Source organism: Natrix helvetica (assembly GCF_964273705.1).
Source record: "Natrix helvetica genome assembly, chromosome: 9".
Lineage (NCBI taxonomy): Eukaryota > Metazoa > Chordata > Lepidosauria > Squamata > Natricidae > Natrix > Natrix helvetica.
This window is the reverse complement of record NC_138560.1, coordinates 6,292,034-6,319,016: the sequence shown is the minus strand read 5'-3', so window position 1 is coordinate 6,319,016 and position 26,983 is coordinate 6,292,034. Positions and strand designations below refer to the sequence as shown.

At 44.1% G+C, this 26,983-nt stretch overlaps 1 protein-coding gene across 2 annotated transcripts; it reads left to right on the top strand.

Moving 5' to 3' along the window:
- Nucleotides 1-1,681: 1,681 nt before the first annotated feature.
- LOC309397108 (protein BTG3-like) lies at nucleotides 1,682-25,240 on the top strand. Of its 2 annotated transcripts, none has more exons than XM_081962831.1 (5): nucleotides 1,682-1,739; nucleotides 15,678-15,872; nucleotides 20,802-20,939; nucleotides 21,572-21,767; nucleotides 22,984-25,240. In XM_081962831.1, exons 2-5 carry the CDS (start codon nucleotides 15,700-15,702, stop codon nucleotides 23,164-23,166), a joined length of 690 nt encoding a protein of 229 aa, XP_081818957.1. In that variant the 5' UTR covers nucleotides 1,682-1,739; nucleotides 15,678-15,699; the 3' UTR covers nucleotides 23,167-25,240. The 2 variants fall into 2 exon arrangements, with proteins under 2 accessions (XP_081818957.1, XP_081818958.1); XM_081962832.1 differs by lacking the exon at nucleotides 1,682-1,739 and adding an exon at nucleotides 13,972-14,052.
- Nucleotides 25,241-26,983: the final 1,743 nt, after the last annotated feature.

Below are 26,983 nucleotides of genomic sequence, written 5' to 3'. Positions count from 1 at the left end.
AAAGCTTCACTCCTACTATTTCCATATGTAAAGAAGGAAGGTCATTTCCAGATTAGATAGCTATTAAGATAAGGAAATGCAGATCCTCAGAGGTGGTAGAGATTAAAAAACAAATCTCACAGGTCTTTTTGCATTTTTCTCCATCTCTTCCCCCCACCTTAATCTTTTCTTTTAAATTCCCTGTTTATCTCCAGCATTGATTAATCCATCAGGCACCCGCAATGCTAAGGCCCATGAAGAGGTTTTAATAAACTGGCTACAAATTAGAAGTTGCTTATTCCCATACTTTTAAAATAAGGTTTCATGTCTTTTCATAAAACAAAAAGGCAAAAAATGCATAATATTTGTACATCAAACCGATTTTACTTGTAACCTATGGGTCTACCATGCATGCCAACATTTAATCACATAAGCAATTGCCTAACAGACTGCTCAGTAGCAACAATTGATATAAAATAATATATTTGCAATTGCTTCACATTTCTCTGTAAAAATACAAATATTTAAAAGCACATGAAATATAATTGTTAATAAGGAGCTTTGGTCTAGTGGAGGGGTGTCCAAACTTGGGAACTTTAAGACTTGTGGACTTCAACTCCCAGAATTCCCCAATTCTGGGAGTTGAAGTCCACAAGTCTTAAAGTTCACAAATTTGGACATCCCTGGTCTAGTGGCTAGAAACCCAGAACCAATGAGTTTTAGTCCTGCTTTAGGCACAAAAAACTGGATGACTTTGGGCCTGTCTCTTTCAGCCCAACCCCACCTCACAGGGTTGTTGTGATGAAAATAGGAGGAGCTTTAGGTATGTTTGCTACTTGGAGTTTTTTTTTAAAAAAATGGAATATACGTAAAGATAAAACCTTGCAGAACAAAGTTTTCAGCAAAGATTTTTTTTCTTGGAAAATAATACAGTCAGGAGCAAAGCTGAAAAGGGGGCAAATTTGAAAGGTTTATAAAGAAAAACAAAATTGAATTGTTTTACGTTGATAACTTTGCTTTACAAAGGAAACTTCGAGCGCCAAAAAGAGAAAAAGAAACATTTACAAAAGCACCTAACCTCATTAAAAAAAATCACTCCGGGCAGCCTCGAAATTTGGTCAATAAACAAATACATCTAAACTTGAAAAAGCGTTACGTGTATATTTTTGAAAGACAATTTTGCAATTTGCGAATGTATTTATTTTTTAACCCGTAAGGCGGAAGACCGTACACGAAGCGGGACCACCTGTAGGGTAAAACTGAAAAAGGACTCCTTTTACAGAGTACAGACAACAAGAAAAAAGGAACTTTTGGGCAATAAACAAATGCAAATGCATTTTCTGCAAGGAAGCGCAATTCTTTATCATAAAGGTCACCTTGGGCAGAATTTGCATCTGGGAAGGATTAAAAAAAAGAAAGAACGCCAAGTACCATCCTTTGTTGCATCTTATCTCTCAACTCCCCACTTCATTGAAATCTCTGCATAACAAAACATGGGGCATTTCGAGGCGGGGCCTCTCCCCCCCCTCGAGGAGCCGCAGCGCCCCCTATCGCCCGCCCGCTCTCCGGTTGGTCGGAAATTCCCACGCTTTGGCTGGAACTCCTTATATGGCTCGTGACGCGTTCGGCGGGGAGGGCGGGGCCGGGGAATCTCCTCCTATTTCCCCAGCTGCTCCGAAGCCGCCGCGCAGAAGCGGTCGTTGGAGAGCGCAAAGAGGAAGGAACCGCGTGGCGGGCAGGATCGCACGTTGCCGAGGAAGGTAAGGGGCAAAGAGCCCTGGGGCTCTTGGAAGGACAGTTGGAAGGACTCGGGTTCTGTTCATCTTTTTTTAATCCTTATGGAACTGTTCTGGAAGTTGGGAATCTTTTTTTTTTTTATCATCGGGAAATTGTTTGCTGGAAGTTGGGAATCTTATCATCGGGGAATGGTTTGCTGAAAGTTGGGAATCTGTTTGAATCATCGGGGAATTGTTCGCTGGGAGTTGGGAATCTTGTCCTAGCGCTTCCCGTTGGGAGCCTTGCGATGCGCGGCAGTCTCCTCCACGTGGAAACTCCGATCCGGGACGGATCGGCGAGGAAAAGACGCGAGTTGGGAGCGCCTGGCGTGCTCGGAGACCCCCGAAGAGATCTCCCGACCTCCGTGCGCTTCCCTTCGTTCGCCTCGATGCCTTTCCCGGACCCCCAAATGTTCTTTTCCCCTTTAATCCTCCCCGTCTCCAAACCGAAGCCCGCTGCTTAAGTAGCCTGGAGACGCAACTCTTTTTTTTCTTTCTTTCCCACGATCGGCAAGACGGGAGAACCGGCTGGGGACGGGAGGGGTTGCATGGCAAAGCCGTGGGCTCTTTTTTTAAAAAAGAAGCATTGGCGAGGCCTCGGGGGAGGAAGGGAGTGGGGGGGGGTGTGCATCTAGGTCCCCCTTGTCGCTTAGGTTATGCGCCTGGTTGGAAAGAGGCGAAGAAGGATTGTTGTTGTTAGGTGTTAGTTAGCCAGTGAAACGGCTGGCTTCAGAAAACGTGGGTGCTTCATCAGTGCAAATTTTAAAGAAAAGACAGGATCGACCAATATATGTTTAATGTTCATTATGAATGTTGTAGAATGCTCGCTCTATCTATCTATCTATCTATCTATCTATCTATCTATCTATCTATCTATCTATCTATCTATCTATATCTATCTATCTCCATCCATCTATCATCTATCTATCTATCCATCCATCCATCCATCCATCCATCCATCCATCCATCCATCCATCTATCTATCTATCTATCTATCTATCTATATCTATCTCCATCCATCCATCCATCCATCCATCCATCCATCCATCCATCCATCCATCCATCTCTATCTATCTATCTATCTATCTATCTATCTATCTATCTATCTATCTATCTATCTATCTATCTATCTATCTATCTATCATCTATCTATCATCTATCTATCTATCTCTATCTATATCTATCTCCATCCATCCATCCATCTATCATCTATCTATCTATCTATCTATCTATCTATCTATCTATCTATCTATCTATCTATCTATCTATCTCTACATCCATCCATCCATCCATCCATCCATCCATCCATCCATCCATCCATCCATCTATCTATCTATCTATCTATCTATCTATCTATCTATCTATCTATCTATCTATCTATCTACCTATCTCCATCCATCCATCCATCCATCCATCCATCCATCCATCCATCCATCCATCCATCTATCTATCTATCTATCTATCTATCTATCTCTATTTCTATGTTGTTAGTTGCGAAGTTGTGTCCAACCTATTCCGACCCCATGGACAACATTCCTCCAGGCCTTCCTGTCCTCTACCATCCTCTGGAGTCCCTTTAAGTTCACGCCGACTGCTTCAGTGACTCCATCCATCCACCTCCTTCTCTGTCGTCCCCTTCTTCTTTTGCCCCCAATTCTTTCCCAGCGTGAGGCTCTTCTCCAGGGAGTCCTTCCTTCTCCTTAGGGGGGTGGGCAAAGTATTTGAGTTTCATCTTCAGGATCTGGCCTTCTCAAGAGCAGTCAGGGTTGAGGTTTGATGGCCTTGCAGTCCAAGGGACTCGCAGGTGTCTTCTCCAGCACCAAAGTTTAAAGGCTTCCATTTTTTGGCACTCAGCCTTCCTTATGGTCCAACTTTCACAGCCATACCTTGTAACTGGGAAAACTAGAGAAGGATAAGTCTGGGCAAATCTAAAACCAACCATTTGGAGGGTTCTGTTTTCCTGGAGTCAGCCATACATTTAGTTAAGGGAAATAGTTGCTCTGCCCAATACTTTCAGATGCTAAATTCAGCTTCTGAATGCAAAACTTCTCCACCTCCCACCACTTCTCAAGGATAAGAGTCCAAGGATCATGCTTGTTTGTTTTTTTCTCTCTCTCTGTCTCTCTCTGTCTTTCAGCTGCTGCATAATTGCCAGCCTGCATAAGGTTCTCGTCCCCTTGAAACCCAGGCATTGCTTGCAAGCATACTGCATCATCCCCCCCCCCCCCTTCCTCAAATAAAGCACGTTTTAGCTTGGTATCTCTTGTGAAACCAGTCCTGGTAGTTTTCATTTGCAGTCCAGAGGCTGGTTTTGCACCACGATGTCCAAGGAGTTTGGTAAACTGGAATAGGAATCCAGTCATTGTTATTAACATGTTAAGCCATTTCTTCTTGGTTCTTTTTTTGGGGGGGGGGGTGGAGGGGGGGAGGTCTGGGATGTGCTGAGATCAAATAAGCTGGGTTACGTATGTTGAGTGGGATCAATAAAGGAGAAAATTTTCTTGAAATAGGAGGTTCTTGGTGCTCTCTGAGCTTGCTTGTTTTCGTGCAGACGTTTCATGACCCAACTAGGTAACATCGTCAGGGCTATTAAGAGTGGGGTTTGCTGTCAGTTTATAGCTTCTGGTGTCTTTTCCTGTCTCTGTGGGTGCGGGTGGTCTTAAGCAGGGAGCAAAGCTGGCTGGGGAATTCTGGGAGTTGAAGTCCTCCAGGCTGCCAAGTTGCCAAGGTTGGAGACGCCTGGTCTTAAGGATTCTTTGGTTGAGCTTTCATTGATGGCTGTTTGGCAGTTTCTTGATTGCTTACTTGAATTTAATCTTGGAGTTAATCTATGCTAATCAGAGTGCTGATTAGTGCTGGAATCTTTTTCTCTTTGGGCCTGGTTGATGGTCCTTTTGCATAATCTATGGACTATATTGTTGTTAATGACTATGTTGAGTGAAAAGTGAAACAATTGAATAAACCATAAGATCATTAGTTGGTGCCTCCATACCATTTTCTTCTAGTCCACTCCATCATCTCCTGGGTGAATGGAGGCAGATAGAGGTGAAATATATCCATGTTTTTTCAAATTTGGCAACTTTTATAGATAGAGGTGAAATATATCCATGTTTTTTCAAATTTGGCAACTTTTATGATAGGCGGACGTCAACTCCCAGAATTCCCCTGGGAGTAAGCATGTTGGTTGGCAGATTCTGGGAGTTGAAGTCCGCAGAGGGTTCTGGGTTTGAAAAGCACTCCTACACCATGGTCTAAAGCAGTGTTTCTCAACCATGGCAACTTGAAGATGTCTGGACTTCAACTCCCAGAACTGCGCTGGCTGGGGAATTCTGGGAGTTGAAGTCCGGACATCTTCAAGTTGTCAAGATTGAGAAACACTGGTCTAAGGGTCTTGAAAAGTCCCAGGACAGGGTCATTGCAGACAATTTGTGAACTGGTTCCATTTTGAAGGTGCCATGGTGTGTGTGTGTGTGTGTGTGTGTGTGTAGGCATGTCCAAATGCAGAGGGGGAAGGAAGTGTATTCACGTAACACATGCTTCGCTTCGTTTCTCCAATTATCTGTTCCAGTGCCTTAAAAATAAAAGTGAAAAGCCACACACAAAAAAGATAACGATAAAAACAAAGCTAATCTGATTGCATAAAATGCAGTGCAATTGTTAGGGGCTCTGTAGAGATTTTCAGTCACCCAGGTTATGGCTGTCCCAAAGGTGCTTTTTTCAGGAGGCAACTGGACTTTCTTCATTTTTTCTTTCAGAAGACTTCTTGTTTTATCTTTTGCTACTCATCCAGGAAGTTTCTTCAGCTCTGACCGGATGGTGGGGAATGGAAGGATTGATATTCCTGGCAGACAGCTGGTCTTTTGCAACCTTTTGGAGGGTCCTTGAAGCACTTGGGAAGCTTATTTGTGTCCTCAGGGCCACCTGAGTAATTCTCCTGGTTCCTGTAGTCTTCCATTTTTCTTCTTCTTCTGGAAATCCACTCCGAATGGATTTCCAGAGGGAAAAAAATTGCAGACAACAGGAACCATTTGCACCACTCTGGTGACCCTGAGGACACAGACAAACCTCCAAGGGCTTCAAGGGCCCTCTAAAAGGATGCAAATGACCAGCTGCCTGCCAGGAGTATAAATCCTTCCATTCCCCACCATCCGGTCAGAGCTGAAGAAGCTTCTTGGAGGAGAAGCGAAAGGTCTTCAAAAGAAAAAAACAACAAGAAAGTCCAGTTGCCTCCTGAAAAAAGCACCTTTGGGACAATTGTTAGGTCTCTTGAACTGACCCATTAAAGCAACATTTTATGGACTGGCTGGCTGGGGAATTCTGGGAATTGAAGTCCCTGCATCTTAAGGTTGAGAAATGCTGCTAAAAGGGTGGCCCCCCCCTGCTTTGGGTTTTCCCCTTTATGGAAATCATCCTTCCTGTAATTTTTGACCCCCTCCCTGCTGCACTCTTTTGCATGTGCCCGCACGGTGCCCATTTCCTTACTGAGTGCCAGTCCGCTCTTGCATTTTGCCAGTTTCCTACTGATGCTTATCCTCTGCTGATTATTATTTTGTGCCCACTGGCCTTCCCGAAATCTGATGAAACCACCTTAAGCTTCCAAGTCTTTATCAGTGCCTGACCATGGGAAGATGGTTGTGGGCCGTCCCTGACCACTCCCTCTCTTTGCAAGGAGCATTATTATTAAACATGAACTATTCCCCTTCCCTCTCTTCTCTTTCACTCCCTGCCAGTCCATCAGGTCACGTGCCAGATTGGGGTGTATTTTGTTTGATTTCTTGGTGTCTCGTCAAAATAAAAAATAAAAAAAGCCCTTACTGTGTAATTCAGTGTTTTTCAACCATGAGAACATTACGCTGTGTGGACTTCCCCAGCCAGATCAAGGAATTTGGGGAGTCATACAGCTTCATAATAAAAGTTACCAATAAAGTTGCAAATTAACAATGGCTCTGTGGCGCTGCCCACAAGCAGGATTTGTCAATAGGGCTCCGGTGTTTAAAAGCATGCTACTTCTGAACCTGGAGGCTCCGTTCCTTTGATCACTTTGCCCATTTTGAAAGTGTACTTTAGGATTTTGTATAACTCCTAAATTCCTTAATCAAGGAATGGACTAGATTGGCATGTGGAATGCATGCAGCGTGGCTCAAAGCAAGGTGTTGTTTTGTGCTGGGGGGGTGGGAAGTGCCCTTTTTCCAAACTGACCCAACTATTTCAGTGGCTTGACCATTTGTCCTGGTGACCTAAGAATATTGAGCGTTCTGCGAATTCAGCCTCCTTTGCGTATCATGGTAAGCCATATTCTGTGAACCAGAGTTTGTTGATTGTATCGCAATCTGGCCGAGGTCATATTTAAGCTGTGAATCCACAATGACTAGGTTTCTGCCATCTGTTAAGCTGAAGCCAAACCTAATTGAGCCAATTTGGTGTGGTGTTTAAGGCCTCAGGCTAGGAGCCAGAAGAACGGTGAGTTCTTGGGCGCAAAGCCAGCTGGGTGATCAAGTGGGCCAGTCGCTTTCTTTTAGCCCTAGGAAGGAGGCAATGGCAAACTTCTGAACGACCTTGCAAGGAAAACTGCAAAGGCGGTATCTGAGAAATGGATTGAAAAAAGTTGTGTGTGGGTGTGGGGGGGGGGAATGGGACTCTTCATAGAAGGATGTCTTATAACGAAACCCCAAAATTCGGATTCAAAGAGTATTTGCATGCTATTTAGATACAGCAGGGGTATCCAAACTTGGCAACTTTAAGACTTGTGTACTTCAACTCCCAGAATTCCCCAGCCAGAGCTGGCTGGGGAATTCTGGGAGTTGAAGTACACAAGTCTTAAAGTTGCCAAGTTTGGACACCCCTGAGATACAGCATTTGCATTGTTGGTTAACCTGACGTTTAGGGCTTTATAGGTTGTGTGAAGTCTGTCATGTAGTGATTTTTTCTCTCTCTCTGTCTGCATGTGTCTTGGAATCAGATGTAAGATTTGGACTGATGGTTTCCTGAATTTAGTTCTGCTAACGCCTCTGTTGCTCTTTCCCCACCCCAAAATCTTGGCAAGGAGCCTCGGAGTTTCCTGAGAAGAAGCTATATTATTCAATGGGACTATAGATAGAAAGGAAAAGTGAATAGGGCAAAAGGACACTCCAAAGAAAGTAAAAGCCAAAAAGGGAAATAAGAGAGAAAGAAAAAAATCCCAGAGGGTGAAATGATGGGCAGATATTCAGAGGGGAAACCCGTCCCCCCCTTTTTTTTTTTGCAGAAAAGCTAACAAGAGGTTATTATTTATTCATAATTGTGTTAGTCTTCATAACAGAGCCACAATCATTCTTTGCTCCCATTGGGGGCCATTTGTGGGGTGCTTTGGTGCTCTCTGAGCTTGGTGGTTTTCTTGCAGATGTTTCATTACCCAACTAGGTGCTACTGATGTACTGCTGCAGCCTTGATGATGTTACCTAGTTGGGTAATGAGACGTCTGCAAGAAAACCACCAAGCTCAGAGAGCAATAAAGACCCACAGCTCAACCATGATCTGCAAGTATTCTCTTCTAGGGGACAATTATCTCAGAACCCCCTTCAGTTGCTACCTTCTCCAACCTCAAGCCATCGTTGGGAGTCTCCTAAACCCAGTGGGCCATCAGAGCAACAGCTGTACGCCTGTGTAAGATAGACGGTAATTCAAGCTCAGGTTTGTTTGGAAAGGCACGGATGGATGAACGGGGCTGATGGATTGGTAGACGATGGATGGAGAGAAAGAGGGTGTGGAGACAGACAGATCAATAGACCTGAGTTTATTTGTTTTATTTATCTACCCAATTAAGATAGTGCCCATCTCACTGTCTAGGTTAGTCTGGGCAGTTTACAAATTGTATTTATTGAGAAAACGTTATATTGCCGCCTACTCGCATGCGGCGAATAAAAGTTGCAAAACCAAAGAAATACATTAAAATACAATAAAAGCAGGGTTAAAACAACAAGGGTAGAGGGAGTACCCTGGGGTCACCAGCCGTCCCCAAGATTGCATGCCCTCCTCTCTGTTTCTCTCTGTCTCTCCCTCCTTCCCTCCCCCTCTCTCTTTCTTTCTCTTTCTCCCTTTCCCTCTCTCTCCCCCTTTCTCCCCCTCCCTCCCCCCTATCTCTTTTCCTTCCTTCCCTTCCACCTCTCTTTCTTTTTCTCTCTCTTTCTCTCATTCCTTCTCTCCCCCTCTATTTTTCTTTCTCCCTCCCCCTCCCTCCCTCCCTTTCATTCTTTTCCTCCCTCTTTCCCTTCCCCTCTCTCTTTTCCTTCCTTCCTCCCCCCCCCCTCTCTCTTACAGTTGACACAAACACACAGTTGACAAAGCCAAGTCTTCAAACTCCTCTGGAATTACAGAAAAGTGGGGACCAACCACACCTTGGGGGGGGGGGAAGAGATTGCATGGGGGGGTGAGATTGTGTGTGTGTGTGTGTGTGTAAAGGCCAAGAAAGCTCTCTTCCTAAACCTCCCAGTCAAAATTCTTTAACCAGTGGAGTTGGTAACCTTCTCTCCCTGCCTTACTGGGGTGAGCTGGGCTGATGTAATTGAGGATGAGACGGTTATTCCAGTAACCGTGTGTCCTGTGCCACGAGGGGCACTTTTGCAATGGAGGGAGGTGGGGGAGGGGAGCTCAGTTTTTAAGAAATCAACAGGGACTAGAATCAAATATTTCCTCTCCCTTTTGAACCTCCTCTGTTAAACATGAGGAGGAATATCGATGGGTTTTTTTTTTCCCCCCTGGGCTTTCCGGGACGGAGGCAAGACCTCTCTGGGGAAAACCAAGGTGGGAGGTTTTGTTCTTGGCACCTGGGTCTCCCTCCACCTGTCTTTTGGAGACAAGGAAGACTCCAGGTGAGTTGGCTGATGCTGGTGCTAGACTAGGCGGCTGCGCTGGTGGCAGTTCGCCAGGTCTTGTGACTGGGTGGGGGCCAACATGTGCGCCTGGCATTCTTTTCCGGTTGCTTCAGGGTGTTTGGAAACTGGCTTAATCCGGCGGGTTCACAGTAGCTTGGAGCCTTTCCCTTTTCCCTGGGCAGGGATGCCAACGGTCAGAAGCTGGTGGGAAGGGACAGGTAGTCCTCAACCTACAACACTTTGTTTAATGACCGTTCAGAGTTGCAACGGTGCTGAGAAAAGGGACTTAGGACCACTGCAGCGTCTCCGAGGCCATGCGATCCAAATTCCAACACTCCGCATCCTTGGTTCACATTTATGACGGTTGCAGTGTCCCAGGGAGGGGGGGGTCACGTGTATCCCCTTTGGCGACCTTCTGTCAATGGGGAAAGCCAGATTCACTTAACGGCCGGGTTACTAACTTAACAAACTGCAGCGACTCCCTTAACATCTGTGGTCAGAAGGATTGCAACGCGGGGCAAAATTCTTGCTTAGCCACAGAAATGTTGGGCTTAGTTGCGGTCGTAAGTCAAGGACTGCTTGCATTGCCCGGGCAACACAGTTGTGACATGCCACACATTGGGGTCAGTCTGGATGTCCCCAAGGAAAAGAGTTGGCTAATGGTCAAAAGACCAGATTTCTGGTCTAAGGTGGGAGTCTGTACAGGTAGTCCTTAACTTATGATCACAATTGAGCCCAGAATGTCTGTTGTTAAGCAGGACATTTGTTAAGTGAGTTTTGCCGACGTTTCTTGCGATTCACTGTGGCTCAGTTGTTTAGAGAATCTGGTTATCCGATTGTCTTTGCTCGTCCAAAGGTCGCAAAAAGGGACCCCGTGACACACAGCAACGGTCATAACTATGAACCAGTTGCTAAACGTCTGAATTTCAATCACGGGGTGATGGGGAATGCTACAAAAACCATAACTGTGCAAAGCAGTCCTAAGTCACTCTTCAGTGCTGTTGTAACTTTGAACTAAATGAACTGTCGTAAGTCGAGGACTACCTCTACATATCATTGGCTTATGGGCTGCACTGGGACTGGCGCCCAAGAGAATTGGATTTTGAAAGAAGTGGGGGGGGGGAAGCGAGTTCTGCCATTTTTCTTAAAATTCTCACCAAATAAGACCAACGTTTTGGGCACTGCTCCATCTGGGAAACTTCTGGAAGCTGCAGAGGGAGGCCCGTGAATTTTGCCTTCTTCTTTCTTCTTTCTTCTTCTTTCTTCTTTCTTCTTCTTCTTCTTCTTCTTCTTCTTCTTCTTCTTCTTCTTCTTCTTCTTCTTCTTCTTCTTCTTCTCCTCCTCCTCCTCCTCCTCCTCCTCCTCCTCCTCCTCCTCCTCCTCCTCCTCCTCCTCCTCCTCCTCCTCCTTCTTCTCCTTCTCCTTCTTTCTTCCACTGTTATCTATTGTTGAGTTCACAGCAAGGTGAAATCACAGCTGCCCCTTCCTTTAGCTGGCGGTGGCCTTCAATTATTCTATTATGATGGTTTCTGGCACAGGCAGGCCAATGTTTAGACTGGGATTTGACATTTTTCTACACTTTTTATCGGGTCTCTCCCAAGGACTTCAGATCGCCAGATGTTGTTATTTAATAACACAAAGGGTATCCTTGCAGGATTAAAAGCTTTTTTTCCCAAGTACAGTAAAGCCACATTGGCTATTCTTGCCACTGCGATTTTTATCAGTGCCAATATTGTTCAAGTGTTGCCCCAGATGGTTTGGGATTGCAAACTTATCACTAGGGCTACTATCTCTGCTTTCTTTTTTCCCATTCTTGTTATAATTGTTAGGGTTAGTTGCACAGTGGCCAGCCAGATATGTGAGGTGGATTTGGTATTTTTGTACACTTTTTGAGTCCTTCTGAAGGACCTTGGATAGATAGATAGAAGTTGTTTAAACTATTAATAATAATAGAGATACCGTGTTTCCCCCAAAATAAGACACAGGGTCTTATTTTCTTTTGACCCACGAAATATGGGGAGGTCTTATTATTTTTGAGGTGCAGGAGGCGGCCAGCCTTGTCACCTCATGGCTGCTGCTGTGTTGCAATATTTTCAGGAAAAGCTTATTTTGGGGGGGGGAGGGCTTATTTTAGCACCTGCGCTCAAAAGCCCGATTATTATTATTATCCAGGGAGGTCTTATTTTCAGGGAAAGAGGGTAGTTCTCCATTTTACAACAGTTCATTCAATATCCGTTCAAAGTTACGGCGACGCTGAAAAAAGTGACTTACGGCCATTTTTCACACTTAATGACTGTCGTGGCCCCACGGTTATTGGATCAAAAGTTAGACGTTTGGCAACTGACTCGTATTTATGACGGTTGCAAGTGTCCCTGAGGTCGTGCAATCATCTTTTGCGGCCTTCTCCCTAAAAACTCAATGGGGGAGCCAGTTTCACTTAACAACAACCATGTTAAGCAAAATGGTTCGGTTGAGATCTGCTATTATGTGGGATAGATTGTAGGGTTGACCCCGAAATATAATTTTATCGTATTTTATCTGCATCTTAAATTATTGTGGTTTTATTCCGATTCCATGTTAAGACTGCATTTTATTCCAATTTCATTTTAAATCGTACTTTATTGGAATTTCATTTTAAAGTTGTATTTTATCCAATTCCAATTTAAAGGGCTTTTATCAAATTTTGTTTCTGGAAGTCTGCACTTTGATATGGCCTAAGGGCTAATCAATCAATCAATCAACCAACTATAAACAAATAAACTGTAACCTTAATAACTGTGTTTCTACATTAACGGCAGAGATTCACTTAACCAACATAGGAAGAAAGGTCTTAAAATGGGGCAAAACTCACTTAACAAGTGTCTCGCTTAGCAACAGAAATTTTTGAGCTGAACTGTGGTCATAAGTCAAGGACTATCTGTATTGTTGCAGCCTGGGAGCTGTTCCAAGTAATGTGGCCTTTTGCAGTTGTCCGATGATGATTTTTGGCAAGACCGATGGTATTCAAGTGGGGCATCCAATGTTTTGGGGTTGCATCCAGGGTACTTATAATTATAATTTATTTAAGATAGCTGGTCACTCGTGTGAATGTTTCTTTATTATACACATGCATAATGCTCAATGCTTAAGACTATAAGAGATATCTTTTGGATATCTACAGTGGAGTTTAGCAGCAATGGTTTATCTGTCTCCAATCTTCAATTAGAATAGATTTATAAGGGACCTTGGAGGTCTTCTAGTCCAACCCCCTGCTTAAGCAGGAGTCCCTATACCAATTCCTCTTAAAAACTTCCAGTGATGGAGCAGCCATAATTTCTGGAGGCAAGCTGTTCCACTGGTTAATTATCTTCACTGTTAGGAAGTTTCTCCTTAATTCCAGATTGCTTCTCTCCATGGTTTGTTTCCATTCCTTGTTTCTTATCCTCTGGCGCTTTGGAAAATAAGTTGACCCCCTCTTCTTTGTGGTAGCCCCTCAAATACAGGAAGATTCCTATCCTGTCCCCTAATTCTTCTTTTCTCTAGACTAATTATACCCAGTTCCTGCAACCATTTTTCATGTTTTAGTCTTCAAGCCTTTCGTCATCTGTGTTGCTTTTCTCTATTTCTTCTGTCATTTGAGGTAGACTGTAGCTGAGCATGGAAGTTCCATTAGCAATCACCATCCATCCGAACAATAGTTTTGCTTACCCGGAGCCCTGTATACAGGGCAGACTAAAAAGCAAAGGAACACAATTATTTTTAAAAACATTAACTCTCTTTGCATACTGTGAAATCTACACAGGCTGGGTAGACCAATCCCCCCCCCCAAATTCCCTTTCCAATGGATGGGAAATGTTGGCTTGAGGGTCTCCTGATCCAATCCCGACTTCCCAAATTGGTCCTCTGCTGATTCCCCCCCTCCCCCCCCCAACAGAGCCCATCTGCTATGTTACTTGCTTCATTCATGTAAGCTTAAGACATCCTGGCTGGGGATGATGGGAGTTGAGACCGAAGGCTGAGGAACAGTGCCATCAATGTCACGTCCATAGGTTCTAATGAACCATAAGGGGAAAATCGGGAACCAGCCATCTTTTGGGGCAGATTTTACAAAATACCTTGAAATGAAAATTCTGAGTTGGAGGGCCAGTGATGTAAGCGGGCATTCTTGCAATCCTAACAATATTATCCTTATTTTGGAGTTCTTAGAAGTCGTGCAGGGAGTGGACTTTCTGCTTGAGCGAGTTTGTAAATCCCTTGTATTGCACACGCTATCTCAGGGAGGAAGGTCATTGCTTATGGGAAGGTTTTGTGTGTGTGTGTGGCTGGCCTGGGCTAAAGATACACAAAGAGTTGTGCGTGGCTCACATGTGCTTGGCACTTGTAGACAAAGACACAACTTGTTTTTTTTTTCTTCTTCTTCTCCCTTTGTTTTGCATTCTGGGCTGCCTCTGATGTTGCAACCGTTGTGGGTGTGTATATATCTGTGTCCCTTCACTTAGCAGGGACTTTGCTGAAACAGAAACAAACCGTTCCAGGAAACGTAGCAGAATTTGTTCACAAAGTCCTGTGACTAGTAGACCTCCGGACGTATTCTTCTTATCAGGGCCGAGGCTGTTTGTGTCCTCCTGAGCACAAAGCGGCACACCAGGCCCTACTTTGTGCAATCCCTGGGCAACAGCCTCCCGGCAAAAGCGTGGAAGGACCCCAAGCAGGTGTGCAGAAACTTGCGTCTTTTTTTTTTTTTTTTTGCCAGCCGTCACTTGGAGAACCGAGGAGGCTTCGTGTCAAGGACTGATGAGTGGTTTGTCCTCCTCGCGGTTTGGAAGAACTTGTGGGTGGGAAAGATTTGTTGGGGAAGAGAAAACTTCACCACTAACTTTTCTCTCTCTCTTCCTTATAACTTGATTCTTGATGAATGTTCCTTCCTCTTGAACTTTTTCAGTTGCCTCGAAGTTTGCTAGAATTCTCAGAATTTTTATACCCAAGAATAACCCAACAGGGTTCACGCAACACATGCATTAAAATAGGATTTGGTTGCTTCTCATCCAGTGCCAGCCCCGTAATAATGGAATATCGTGCATTTGTTGGAGTGTAGTTAGGGAACCCAGTGACTGGGTTTAAGGATCAGTGTGTTGTGTGAACCCAGCTAATACGGTGTGTGATGTTTATGAGGGATCAAGATTGGGAAGAGAAGCATTAAAAGCTCTTTTTGATGGTGGCAATTCCAGAGGTGACTTAGCCTGAGTTTCTTCCTGCCGTGCCTACCTTGCAGGATTGTTTGGGGGGAAATGGGAAGGCTTCGATAGCTTGCAAAGAAAGGCTGGATATTAAACCTAACAAAGACATTTTCCTTTTGAGGAATTGATAGGGAAAAATGAAAAACCTGGAAGATACATGGTGGCACCAAAAATGGCCATGATATCAACCTCTTAATCAGGATATCAATCAGGATATTTCATGACTGATATCAATCCATCATGATAGCAAGGCTGGCTAGGGAATTCTGGGAGTTGAAGTCCATGCAATCTAAAATAAAAACAAAACACTACATTTTGTTGCATCTCAGAGTCTTTGGCAAGGTTGGTGGTTGGTGAGTTGGGGAATAGTATCTGCAAATCAAATGCCAGGGCTAGAGCAGACTCTGCTACCCCGTCCGTTAATATACCGCTCTTTTGCTTTTACCTGGGATGGGTTGGGCTAGATGGCCTCTGAGTGACCCTGTGACTGTTTTCCTTCGGGGAATGCTGATGCGTATATTACGTGTGAGTGAGGCCCTCCGTGTGACCCAGTTGCTGCAGCCTTGCAGCCACTGATGTAACAGCCTCGCAATCTCTCTTCCCCTTCCTCCTCGGTGAGTCACTTCTTGCTCAGAACTTCAACTCACCTTTCGGTGCCTCTTGTGTTGCAACCTCAGAACAAAGGACTCGCTGCTCTCGAGCAGATCTCGGCCGCCCAAGCTTGACCCAAGAGAGAGTGCCGTTGTCCCGTCCCCGCTGAAGGCCCTCTGTTCTCCTTCCGCGCAGGGGGCTCCCCCTCCCTCCTCCCCCGTTAGCAGGGTCCTGGGCTCTGAATGGCATTGTTTTTGCCCCCGCAGGACACACGACAGGAGCGACAGGATGAAAGAGATGGTTGAAATCGCAACTCGGTTCATCTCCCGCTTGGTGAACCAACACGAGAAGCTGAAAAAGAACCAAGTGGAGCGCTTCGGCGAGAGCCTGACCAAGATCCTGTGCGAACGATTCAATGGGCATTGGTATCCAGATAACCCCCAGAAAGGACAGGCATACAGGTAAGCAGAAAAGACTGGGTTTGTCTGGGTCTGATCCGTGGCATGTCCTTCCGGACAAGCAATCTGGTTTAATATAACACTTGGGGAAAAGAAATGGAAGATTGAAAACCCGCTAGGCAAAATTTTCTATGCTCTGTGCCTGTTGTCTACGGAGGTCCTCCATCATCCACGACATGTTTGTCATCCCAAAGTTGCTTTTCAAAAGGCAACAGGACTTTTTTTTTGGGGGGGGGAGGGATTTTCCCCCATGCAAATGTTTCGCTTCTCATCCAAGAAACGTCCTCACCTTTCAGGCAGGACCAAAGAAGCTTCTTGGATGAGAAGTGGAACCTTTTCAGCAACCAAGGAAGTCTAGTTTCCTTTTGGGAAAACACTTTGGTGGGACTCATGAGGTTCTGAAGCGGTGTTTTCCCACACTAGGTGGATTGAAGATGGGTGGACATCCCACTCCCAGGTGCAGTTTAGCCACATTGATCAACAGATAAGTTCAAGGCCTGGCCCACTTGGTACCTTTGACCCCCTTTCTCACTAGATCCTGAATTTATGGGGGGGGGGAGGAAAGATTCATGTTGAGAATTCTGGGAATTGATGTCCACCCATCTTCAAGCTTCCGAGGTTGGGAATCACTGTTCTAAAACCAAATGAATAGTTTGAACTATGTAGAAAGTTGGTTTCATGTTAAGCCCCTTCCTCCTGGCTAGGCAAACGAGAAGATATGACAACATGTGTGTCAGGACGTGGTTGTGTAAAGGACACAATGTTTTACAATTCACACTGTTTGCAGTGCAGCTTCATGATGGGTCTAATGAGGCTAGTTTGCCTCTGGCTTTTCTTAAGAATGCAACTGCTATGGTTGAGATCTTGTGATTATTATTATTTTTAAAAGGATAGTTTAAAGCAGTGTTTTCTCGGTCTTGGCACACATCTGATGTCAAGGTGACCTGAATCTATTTTTTGCTTTTTGTTTTAAAGAAAGCACCAAAACAACCAGCCGCCTTTTAAACTTTTGACAACATTAGATTTACGATAGTGGCAGCTTGTCAAAAGTTGTAATTTATACCTCTCGGGGGGAAATAATAATTTTTGTTTAGGGTAGAAACACTGAAATTTCCCCTGCCTTGCAAATAATTTCCTGCGATTTGCCTGACCAAGTCAGGAAAGTCAAAAACGTGCAACAAAATAGAAAGGCCTTTAAAGAAAAGCGGGAAAAAAAATCCGAATAATAAAATCGCCCCAATTTGATGTCAGCTTCCCAAGAGGTGTGTCAAGTGATATGGTATATACTTCGATATAATCCTGTGTGTCCATTTTCTCCAGGAGAGTTGCAAACCACAATGCAAGATAGGAAAACTGGTGTTTTATTTTATTTTATCCAGCCTTTATCATTTTATAAGTAACTCCAAGTAGCAAATATACATAATTCTCCTTCCTCCTCCTGTTTTCCCCACAGCAACAGCCCTGTGAGGTGGGTTGGCCTTAGAGCAGGGGTGTCCAAACTTGGGAACTTTAAGACTTGTGGACTTCAACTCCCAGAATTCCCCAGCCAGCATGGCTGGCTGGGGAATTCTGGGAGTTGAAGTCCACAAGTCTTAAAGTTCCCAAGTTTGGACACCCCTGCCTTAGAGAGAAAGAGAGGGAATGGCCCAAAGTCACCCAGTTGGCTTGCATGTCTAAGGTTGTAACTAGAACTCACTGTCTCCTGGTTTCAAGACTGCTTCCTTTCACCACTAGACCAAAATAGCTCTCTTTTTATTAATTAATTAAAAAAAAAAATTTACATTTTTGTAATGACGCCAGAGTGATAGGGGGCCTTCAGCTGAGGTTTCTCAGTTGACACTGTTAGCCAAGATGAAATGTGATTTCATAGCCTTTGTCGGTCAACAAATGGGTGCTGAAACGGCGGAAGTGGAAGTGGTTGCGGGTTGTCGTCTTCTTGTTACATTTACCCTACTTGTGACAGGAAGATGGTGAAACTTCCGTTGGTCCAAGCAGCTGTTTTCAGAGTTGGCTTGGGGTGTTTTTAGAAGCCAAAAACAAGCTCCTTTAAGCTTCCACAAGTGACTTAGATTTTTTAAATAATATTTATGTCACAACTTTCTTCCGCCAAGGCCGTGTCTAGGATCCAAGCCAGTCGTCTGAACAAAAATAGGCCAATCGGGGTTACTAGAAAGCGGTGTTTTTTCTTCTATGCTGGGCAGCTTGAAGGCGTGTGGACTTCAACTCCCAGAATTCCCCAGCCTGGGGAATTCTGGGAGTTGAAGTCCACACCTCATAAAGTGGCCAAGGTTGAAAAACATTGCCATAACAGACAGGGGGTTATATAGAAAAAACAGTTAGGAGCTGGATAAGGATCTGGTTTAGCCACATTGATCAACAGATACCTTCAGGCCTGACCCACTTGGTTCCAAGCCCAACCTTAACGCTTCACAAATTTGCATGTCGTCCTTGCGCAGCGGCTATGCAAATGGCCATGCTCCTTGGACCACAGCCGTCGATGGTTCTTCTTAGGATGGGGTTTCTGGCATTACACAGAGCTCTAATCTAGCGTGTTTGAATGAATTATGGAACGAACCTGGATAAAGCCCCCTCTGGGCCTTCCCACCATAACAGAATTAACAGAGTTGGAAGGGACCTTGGAGGTCTTCTAGTCCAACCCCCCCTTTATCAAGCAGGAGGCCCTATATATATATCCTTTCAGACAAATGGCTGGCCAGTCTCTTCTTGGAAGCCTCCACAACTTCTCCTGAACCATCTAAGGAAGCTGGTGGCCACACGGATGAGTTGAAGTGGTGTCATTTCAGACCGCTTCAGGTTGAGAAATCCCAGGTCTTTAGAAAAGATGAGCTGCTACGTCCATCTTTCAGGATATTCCTGTTTCCTCTTATCTTAAGGCAAAGGAGATAATGCACGTAGTATAGGGCCCAGCAGATGAGCTCATGTCTTATGATTGTAATGGAGCGTGGAATTTCCCCCATAACTGGAACAGGATTTTTATTTCTTTTTTTTTTTTCTGGTGGTTATTACGTGAACGCTGTGGTCATTTAGTGAATCAGTGTACCAATGGGCATACTAGAAGAGTCTGGAAAGTGGGAAAAATTGTCATAACTGGCCATAAAGGCAAACCCTTTGCTGAGCACCTGAAATGCACTTATTTAATTGTGGATTTGTCTGCAATCGTTGGAACTTTGTGGAAAAGGGGTGTAAGTAACTTTCTTTGGGGGGAAGCACCGTAACGTTGGTCACTAAATACTTGGTTGTAAGCCGAGGCCGACCTGCACATGAAATGTTAAAACCTGCTTCTTGAATCATGAGTGCTAGGAACTTGGGATATTTTAAAGTCCCCATTTAAATCGGAAAAAAAAAATTGGTGGAGATGGGGCCATTAATGCTTCCTGGGAGGGGAGGGCACTTCCTGTTCTGCAGGACAAGCCCACCCCTCGGCCCCCACCCAGCCGCTTAAGTGCACCGTAAAGCCACAAACAAAAGTGCAAACGGCACTCAAAAATTGCCTTCCTTTTTTTCTTTTCTTTTTTTTTAGTGGAGTGTTTTGTTTGCACAGCCAGCTGTAAAATAACTATTGTACATCTCAAGGCTATTTTGTGTAACTGATAGGCACAGTTTACATACTAGTTTGGCTGCTCGGGTGATTATTAGCCGGTCACACCACGGTTTGTGTTTGCTGTGCCCTGCCTGGAACTTGTTGTGGCAGAGTTGCTCACTGTAGATAGGCACTGTTTTTAAACAACATTATTTTTGTTTGGTGTCAATGCCGGCCTTGAGCTTCCAAGCGATGGAGGACATAGCAGTGTTTTGTTCCAAAACGGACATGTGAATCAGCACCTCCTTATCTTCATTGAGGTGGCCCTTACTTTGAAGCCTCCAGAGGTTGTGAAAGCTTCAACACTGAGTGTTTTGAAGAAGATGTTGGATAACCCTTTGTCTGAAGTGGTGTAGGGTTTCCTGCCTAAGCAAGGAGGTTGGACTAGAAGATCTCCAAGGTCCCTTCCAACTCTCTTATTCTATTCTATTCTAAATCCAAGCTACACACTTTAGGTGTGAGTCTTAAAAGGCAGCAAAAGTTGTCGGTCCAAAAAGAAGTGGACAATCAAAGTACCTCATCTAAGGAGCAGACCATGTCATGACACAACAATGTCCAGCCGTTTGGATCCATGTTCAGTCAGAAGACATGCTCTCCTCCTTAGATGAGGTGCTTTGACTAAATCTCCAAAAAGGCGCTTTTCGAAAAGACTTCCTTTTTTCTTGAAGATGTTTTGCTTCTCATCCAAGAAGCTTTTTCAGTTCTTACTGAACGGAGGAGGATAGGAGGATTTATATTCCTTGCAGTTCTCTGGTCTTTCGCACTCTTTCTGAGAGTCAGAACTGAAGAAGCCTCTTGGATGAGAAGTGAAACGTCTTCAAAGAAAAACGAAAGCCAGTTGCCTTTTGGGGTGGGAGTAAACATCTTTGGGACAACCACGACCTGGATGACCGAGAATCTCCATAGACCCTTGGGCATGGACATTTGGTAGCTCAGGCGTGAGTAACACCATCTGCGTCACGATGGTACAAATTTATCCAGTGGTGTCATGGCACTTGTGGTACGACTGTGGCTTTATTTGCACCACTCTCTAGCGCAGGGGTGTCCGAACTTGGCAACTTTAAGACCTGTGGACTTCAACTCCCAGAATTCCCCAGCCAGCAGAGCTGGCTGAGGAATTCTGGGAGTTGAAGTCCACAAGTCTTAAAGTTGCCAAGTTCGGACACCCCTGCTCTAGCGGAAGAGTGAATTCTCAAGTCAAGCCAACTGAATAAAAAGGAATAAGGCAAATTTAAAAAAAAAACGTCTTTTGTTTTGTGATATGATTCCTCCCTTTCAATCCACGGTCATGCAAAACCTTTTCTGAATCTGTTGTCTTCCTTTTTCCCCAGATGTATCCGGATCAATAGAAATCAGCCGGTTGATGATTCGCTCCTAAAGGCCTGCACGGACTGCGGTCTGGATTATTCAGATTTGGCCCTGCCCAGAGAAATTTCCATCTGGATTGATCCTGGTGAAGTTTGTTGCAGGTCAGTATGCCGGAATCCATCCTGTCGCTTTACCTATGCCTAACAGCCCAGAATAATGGAGTTATAGGACTGTAGAGCTATGCCGTTTCACACAAATCATTGTCCAATCTTTTCCTAAAAACCTCCACAACGTCTGGAGACAAACCCTTCCATGTTTTCACTGTCTGGAAATTTCCTCCTTAGTTCTAGGTTGCTTCTCTCTTTGATTAGTTTCCCACCCATTCATTCTTGTCCTGTCTTTGGGTGCTTTGGAGAATAGGTTGACCCCCTCTTCTTTCTGGCAGCCTCTTGTGATCATCTCCTAGAGCAGGGGTCACCAACCTTTCGGACCTCAGGAACCACTAAATCCATAATTTTAAATCCCTCAGACCACTAATATGGTTTTTTTTAAAGATAAATAGTATTTAGTGCAATATAAAAGATGCAAATAATTATTATGTGGACCAGCAAAATTTTCTCACGGACCACCCATTGGTCACTCACTGTCCTAGAGTCATCAGAAAAGGGGTGGCTGATGCGGATTTCCTCCTATACCGGGCAACCTCCAAAACCAGAGCACCTGTTGAATTTTAGCCTGTTGAGAACCCTGATGGGTAATAGACTGAGCTTTCCTATCTGTTCTGCTTCTTCAGGCTTGGTGAGAACAACCGGTACTTCACGGTGAAGGATGTGGAGAACACCAGCGGGAAATCGACACCGGAGCCCGAAACGTCTGACTATCACTCGGAATCCCCCTCTGAGAATTCGGAAGACGAAACCCTTACCAGGTTTTCTAAGCCAACCTATGTGGGCAGAAGTCGGCCGGTTGGGAAACTGAGTCCCACACAGGTGAGAAGACCTCAAGGACAATGCCTGGAGTTGGGAGTTTGTTGTTGTTGTTGTGTTGAGCATAAAGTAGCTCCTTTTGATTTGCTTCTGCAATCTAAAAACGGGAGGAGGGACGCCCTTGGAAGCCTTTTTATCTCCCAGTAAGAAGACCGTGGCGTATTTCCCCACCCTTGTTTGAATGTTCAAATTAGCTCAGGGCATATTGCTTGTAATCCAGCAAAGCAAAGTTCAGCTCTCTCTCTCTCTCTCTCTGTGGCTCGTGCTGCCGTTACAACCTCTTGTAGATAAGATGCAAATTCCTTGAAACCGAGTCTACTCAGAGGTGGGGGAGGTGAGGGGGAGGTGATTGGATTTGTGGCTGAAAAGTGGCACGTAGGCAAGCCTGGAGAAACCTGGGGAAAACATTCTGAACCATGGGAAACCTTAAAAAATGCCACAGCTGTCCATAATATTGGCCTGCCTGAGAGCAGGGCTCCAAATTGGGGGAATATTAGTTTAGTTCAAGGGTCTCCAGACTTGTGGACTTCAATTCCCAGAATTCCTTAGCTGGCTGGGTAATTCTGGGAGTTGAAGCCCACAAGTCTTGGCTTAGTTTAGGGGTCGGCAACCTTAAACACTCAAAAGAGCCACAAAGGTCCTAACTTGTTCAATTCTGGGGCTGACCGGAAGCCCGGTTCCCCCACCATAGAGTCTCCTTCCTAGCGCGGTGTCCTTTTTCCTCCACTTCTCCTAACTGAAAGAATCAATCAATTGTGGAGCCCCAGCAGTGGGATGAAAGAGCCACATGCAGGCTCCAGAGCTGCAGGTTGCTGACCCCTGGCTTAGTTGGAACAAGGATCTGACTTTGGCTTAACCCTACGTTTACCTAGCTAGCTGCAAGTCAAAACCGGGATAGACTTGGTCAGTATTTTGGATGATGAATCACCGGGAAATTCCAGGGTTTTCAACTGAACTGGGAGAAAACAAACTTTGGTGGTGATAACAAACCACTTCCACAGAAACCCAGGGAGCTGAGTTCAGCTCGCCTGGAAGCATGTTTATCTTAATTATTAGGCTAGGCTTGATTTGATTCAGGTTGTCCCGGTGTGTTGGGTTGGGCTCATCCCTTCTTTGTGTGAGAAGATAAGTGTTATGGGTTGTGAGCCCTTTTGAGTTTCAGGTGTAGCTTCTGGTTTTGTGTTCTCCTCCTCTTAACCTCCTTCACTCTTCCTTCCAGCCTACCCAGTATTACTACGTCCCATCTCCGCTGTGGGTTCCGTGCCCTCAGAGTATGATCAGCTACATCCCAGCCTACCAACCGGTGTTCTACTACGTCGACGTCCACTCCAATTCACCGACGCCCAGAAAACCCAACCCGAATCTCGTGAGACGCCTTACCAAACGGGCCTCCAAATCCTGAAGAGTCGGGAGGCTTGAGTGGACAACCTGGGTCCACTCACAACATCTCAAAATCCTGGCTAGAGTTTGGCCTTATTTACACTGACATTGGGAGTGGACTTTTGGGGAAGAAAACAATTTTTTTTTTAAAGTTCTCTTTCTAGGTGGTTGCTAACTCTTGACAATTCCCACCCCCCCCCTCAAATGGAACTATCAAGAGTTACCCTCTTCACCTCCCCCTCCCCCCCCCAAGCCGAAGGATGGTGGGGGGGGGGGGAACGGCACTGCCTTGTTTCTCTGGTGCCAAACAAGTGTAGCATTAGCATTGTATATTATTTAGCACTTCAGCGTAGTAGGGTTAAAACTGGAGACCTGGGTTTTTCCTACGTTGCACTCAGCAGGGGAATGGGATCTAAGAGTTAGAGCAGGGCGCGGAGGGGGAGTGAGGATGGGGGAAATGGTTTGGATGCGGAAAACGAAAAGAAGGAAAGGGGGATAGAAAAACCAGGTCGACAGGCTTCTGCACCTAGCCAACTTTGCTTTAAGGTATTTACTGCTTCTGCAAAACCTGGCTAATCATGACGGAATTACGTGGGTGTAGCCTATGATTTTTTTTTTTAAAGGATAGCTTAAAAAACCTTTTTGCTGCTATCAGCAGAGAAGGAGATTCCTGTTGGTGGTTTTGTTTCCATCATTCGTTGTCCCCCTTCCAGTAGCTAAGGCTGGGGCTCCTCAGACTGTAGAATGGGAACTTGGAGGTATGATGGGCAATCTTTTATAGCAGAGGTCTTCAAACTTGGCAACTTTAAGACTTGTGGGCTTCAACTCCCAGAATTCTCCAGCCAGCATAGCTGGCTGGAGAATTCTGGGAATTGAAGTCCACTAGTCTTAAAGTTGCCAAGTTTGGGGGTCTCTCTTTTATAGGGAGGTCAAAACCTGTACATTTCATTTTGTGGTTTTTTTAAAACTTGATAAGCTTTGCCACAAGCAAAGGTTGGCGTTCTGATAAACTTCACTGAAGCCTCTCTTCTCTTTTTGCCTGTGGAAAATTCATAGCAAGCAATTGGCCTGGGAAAAGTTGAGATGACAATTTTGAAAAAAGACATGATGGATAATTTTGAGAGACTTGTTTGTGGGTGAAGTGGTTAAGAACTGGGGGAGACCATGAGCCTTAGACCTGAAAACTGGCTGGGGGATCTTGGGCCAGTCACTTTCTCTCAGCCCTAGGAAGGAGGCAATGGCAAGCCACCAATTCCAAGAAAACTTTGTGCCAAAATCTTGGTGCCAGTCTCTTTGAGAATTGGACATGGCTCCTTAGAAAAAGAAAAGAGATTAGGGAAAGGAAAATAAGATTAGTAATGATTTTTAGAGCCCATTCTTCAACCCCAATAAATTCATTTGTTTTATTTATAGCGGCAAGCAGAAATTAATTTATCCTTTTGGGTAAACTTGGCATTGCCAAGTTTAAGAATCCTCAGCTAATCCTGTTTCTGTTAATAATGAAGACTTAAAATGATTGTATTGTGGACGCTTGTTATGTATTGTTCATCTATTATCCATGCATTCAGCTTTTGAACTCTTTATTTCTACAATTCCAAATGTTATGTTTGCAACTGAAGGGCTTAAAACTAAAGGGGTGGGGGGGACCAATATTTTGAAAATGATCTTTTTTATACCTGAAAGCAATTTCTGTCCTTGCAAAGAGTGAGCAAATTAGATACAAGGCCACAGAAATAATACTTACCTACCTCAACGGATGATGTTATAAAGAGGGATGAATGGGAACAGTTTAATTATTGTTGTTATTATTATTATTATTATTTTAAAATATTTGTAGCTTTTCTGGAAGGACTTGTTGATGGGCAAAGTATTATTAATGATGTTTAATATATGTCTTGTAAATAATGATCAGGGACAAATTTTTTTTTTAATTTATAGAAGCAATGAAATTGTGTAAATAATATATTCCACCTGCAAGCTTGTTTTTATGCACCATTGATACAATGTATTTTTTTGGCTTTTTATAAGATGCTTTTTCTATAAAACTTTTAAAAATGAAATATTAAAAACAATAAAGGATAAATAATAAACGATAACTTGGACTGCTGGTTTTGTGATGTCGGTGTAGGTGAACCGAAGAAATGAAAAGGAAGCTCCCTTTTCCCTTTCAAGCAAGTGTTGATTCTTTTTAAAAAATATATATTTATACATTTTTCTTTGATATACATACGGTAAGTGCTTAATAATCCCTGTACTGTCTGGATCAATTTAGTTATACATAAGTGGTGAAATTCAAAATTTTTCCCTCCCTGTTTTGTGTGACTGGGTGAGTGTGGCCAACTTTTTTTTAAACTTTTTAAGCATTTTTAAACTATCGTTCTCCTGAACTGGTAATTTAAAATGCTTAAAAAAGTTTTTTTAAAAAGTTCCAACAATCCAAAAGTGCCGCACAATCATCGGAACCTTTAAAAAAACTTTTTAAAGCAATTTTTTTTTTGCCACTGGTTCAGGCAAACCAGTAGCATTTTTACTATTGGCTTGGGTGAACTGGCCTGAATGGATAGCATTTCACCCCTGGTTATACCTAATAATAGTAAGAATATTATTTACTAGTACACTGCTATTCTCCCAACTTCTAATGTCTACCTCTGTTATTTAACCATTGATAAAACCAATCCCATGTTAAAAATTTTCTGCATCTCCTTTATCCTTTTATCTTTAATATTAACCTATCCATTTCTGCACAGACTAGTATTTTTTTAAAAATTATACTTTCCTCTGTAGGAGTTTCCTCGTATTTCCCATGTTGTGCAAATACAATTCTCACTGCGGTCAAAACATGTAGTATTAAATATATGTTCCCTTTATCATACTTAACAAAATATTTCTGGCTTTAAATCTATATGTTGCTTTATCATTCTCTCTAACCAACATTTTTTTTCATTTGGGCATGTCCACCAAGGTTTGATTCTGAAGGTTAGGGAAACTATTTTAAGTAGCCCTCAACTTACAACTCTTTAAAGGTAAAGGTTCCCCTCGAACATATGTGCTGGTCATTCCTGACTCTAGGGGGCAGTACTCATCTCTGATTCAAGGCCGAAGAGCATACGTCTCCGTGGTCGTGTGGCCGGCATGACTAAATGCCGAAGGCGCATGGAAGGCTGTTATCTTCCCACCAAAGGTGGTCCCCATTTTTCTACTTGCATTTTTACATGCTTTCGAACTGCTAGGTTGGCAGAAGCTGGGATAAGTAATGGGAGCTCACTCCATTACGCGGCACGAGGGATTCGAACTGCCGACCTTTCTGATCGACAAGCTCAGCGTCTTAGCCACCGAGCCACCACGTCCCTCTTACAACTCTAGAGACTGAGAAAAGTGACCGTTTTTCACACTTATGACCACTGTAGCATCCTCATGGTGCTGTGATTAAAATTCCGACACTCAACAATCTGACTCCTATTTATGACGATTGCAGTGTCCCAGGGTCATGCGATCATTTTTTTGCGACTGGACAGTCAGTGGGAAAGCGAGATTCACTTAACAACCGTGTAACTAGCTTCATGACTGCAGCGATTCATTGTTTTTAAAATGGGACAAAACTCACTCAACTGTCTTGCTTAGCAACATAAATTTTGGGCTCAATTGTGGTCGTAAGTCAAGGACTGCCTATATACGTATATAGAGGTGACTGTCTTAAAAAGGAGGGCAGGGGAAAGGGGGAAAGATCATCTGAAAAAAAACAGACCATGGAGGGAGAGTAAAAAAGGAAAATTTATGCCTCTTAGGAAATGTCTGAGTGGCTGAGTTGGGCCTCTCTAGATTTGCCTCCCAATCTTTAC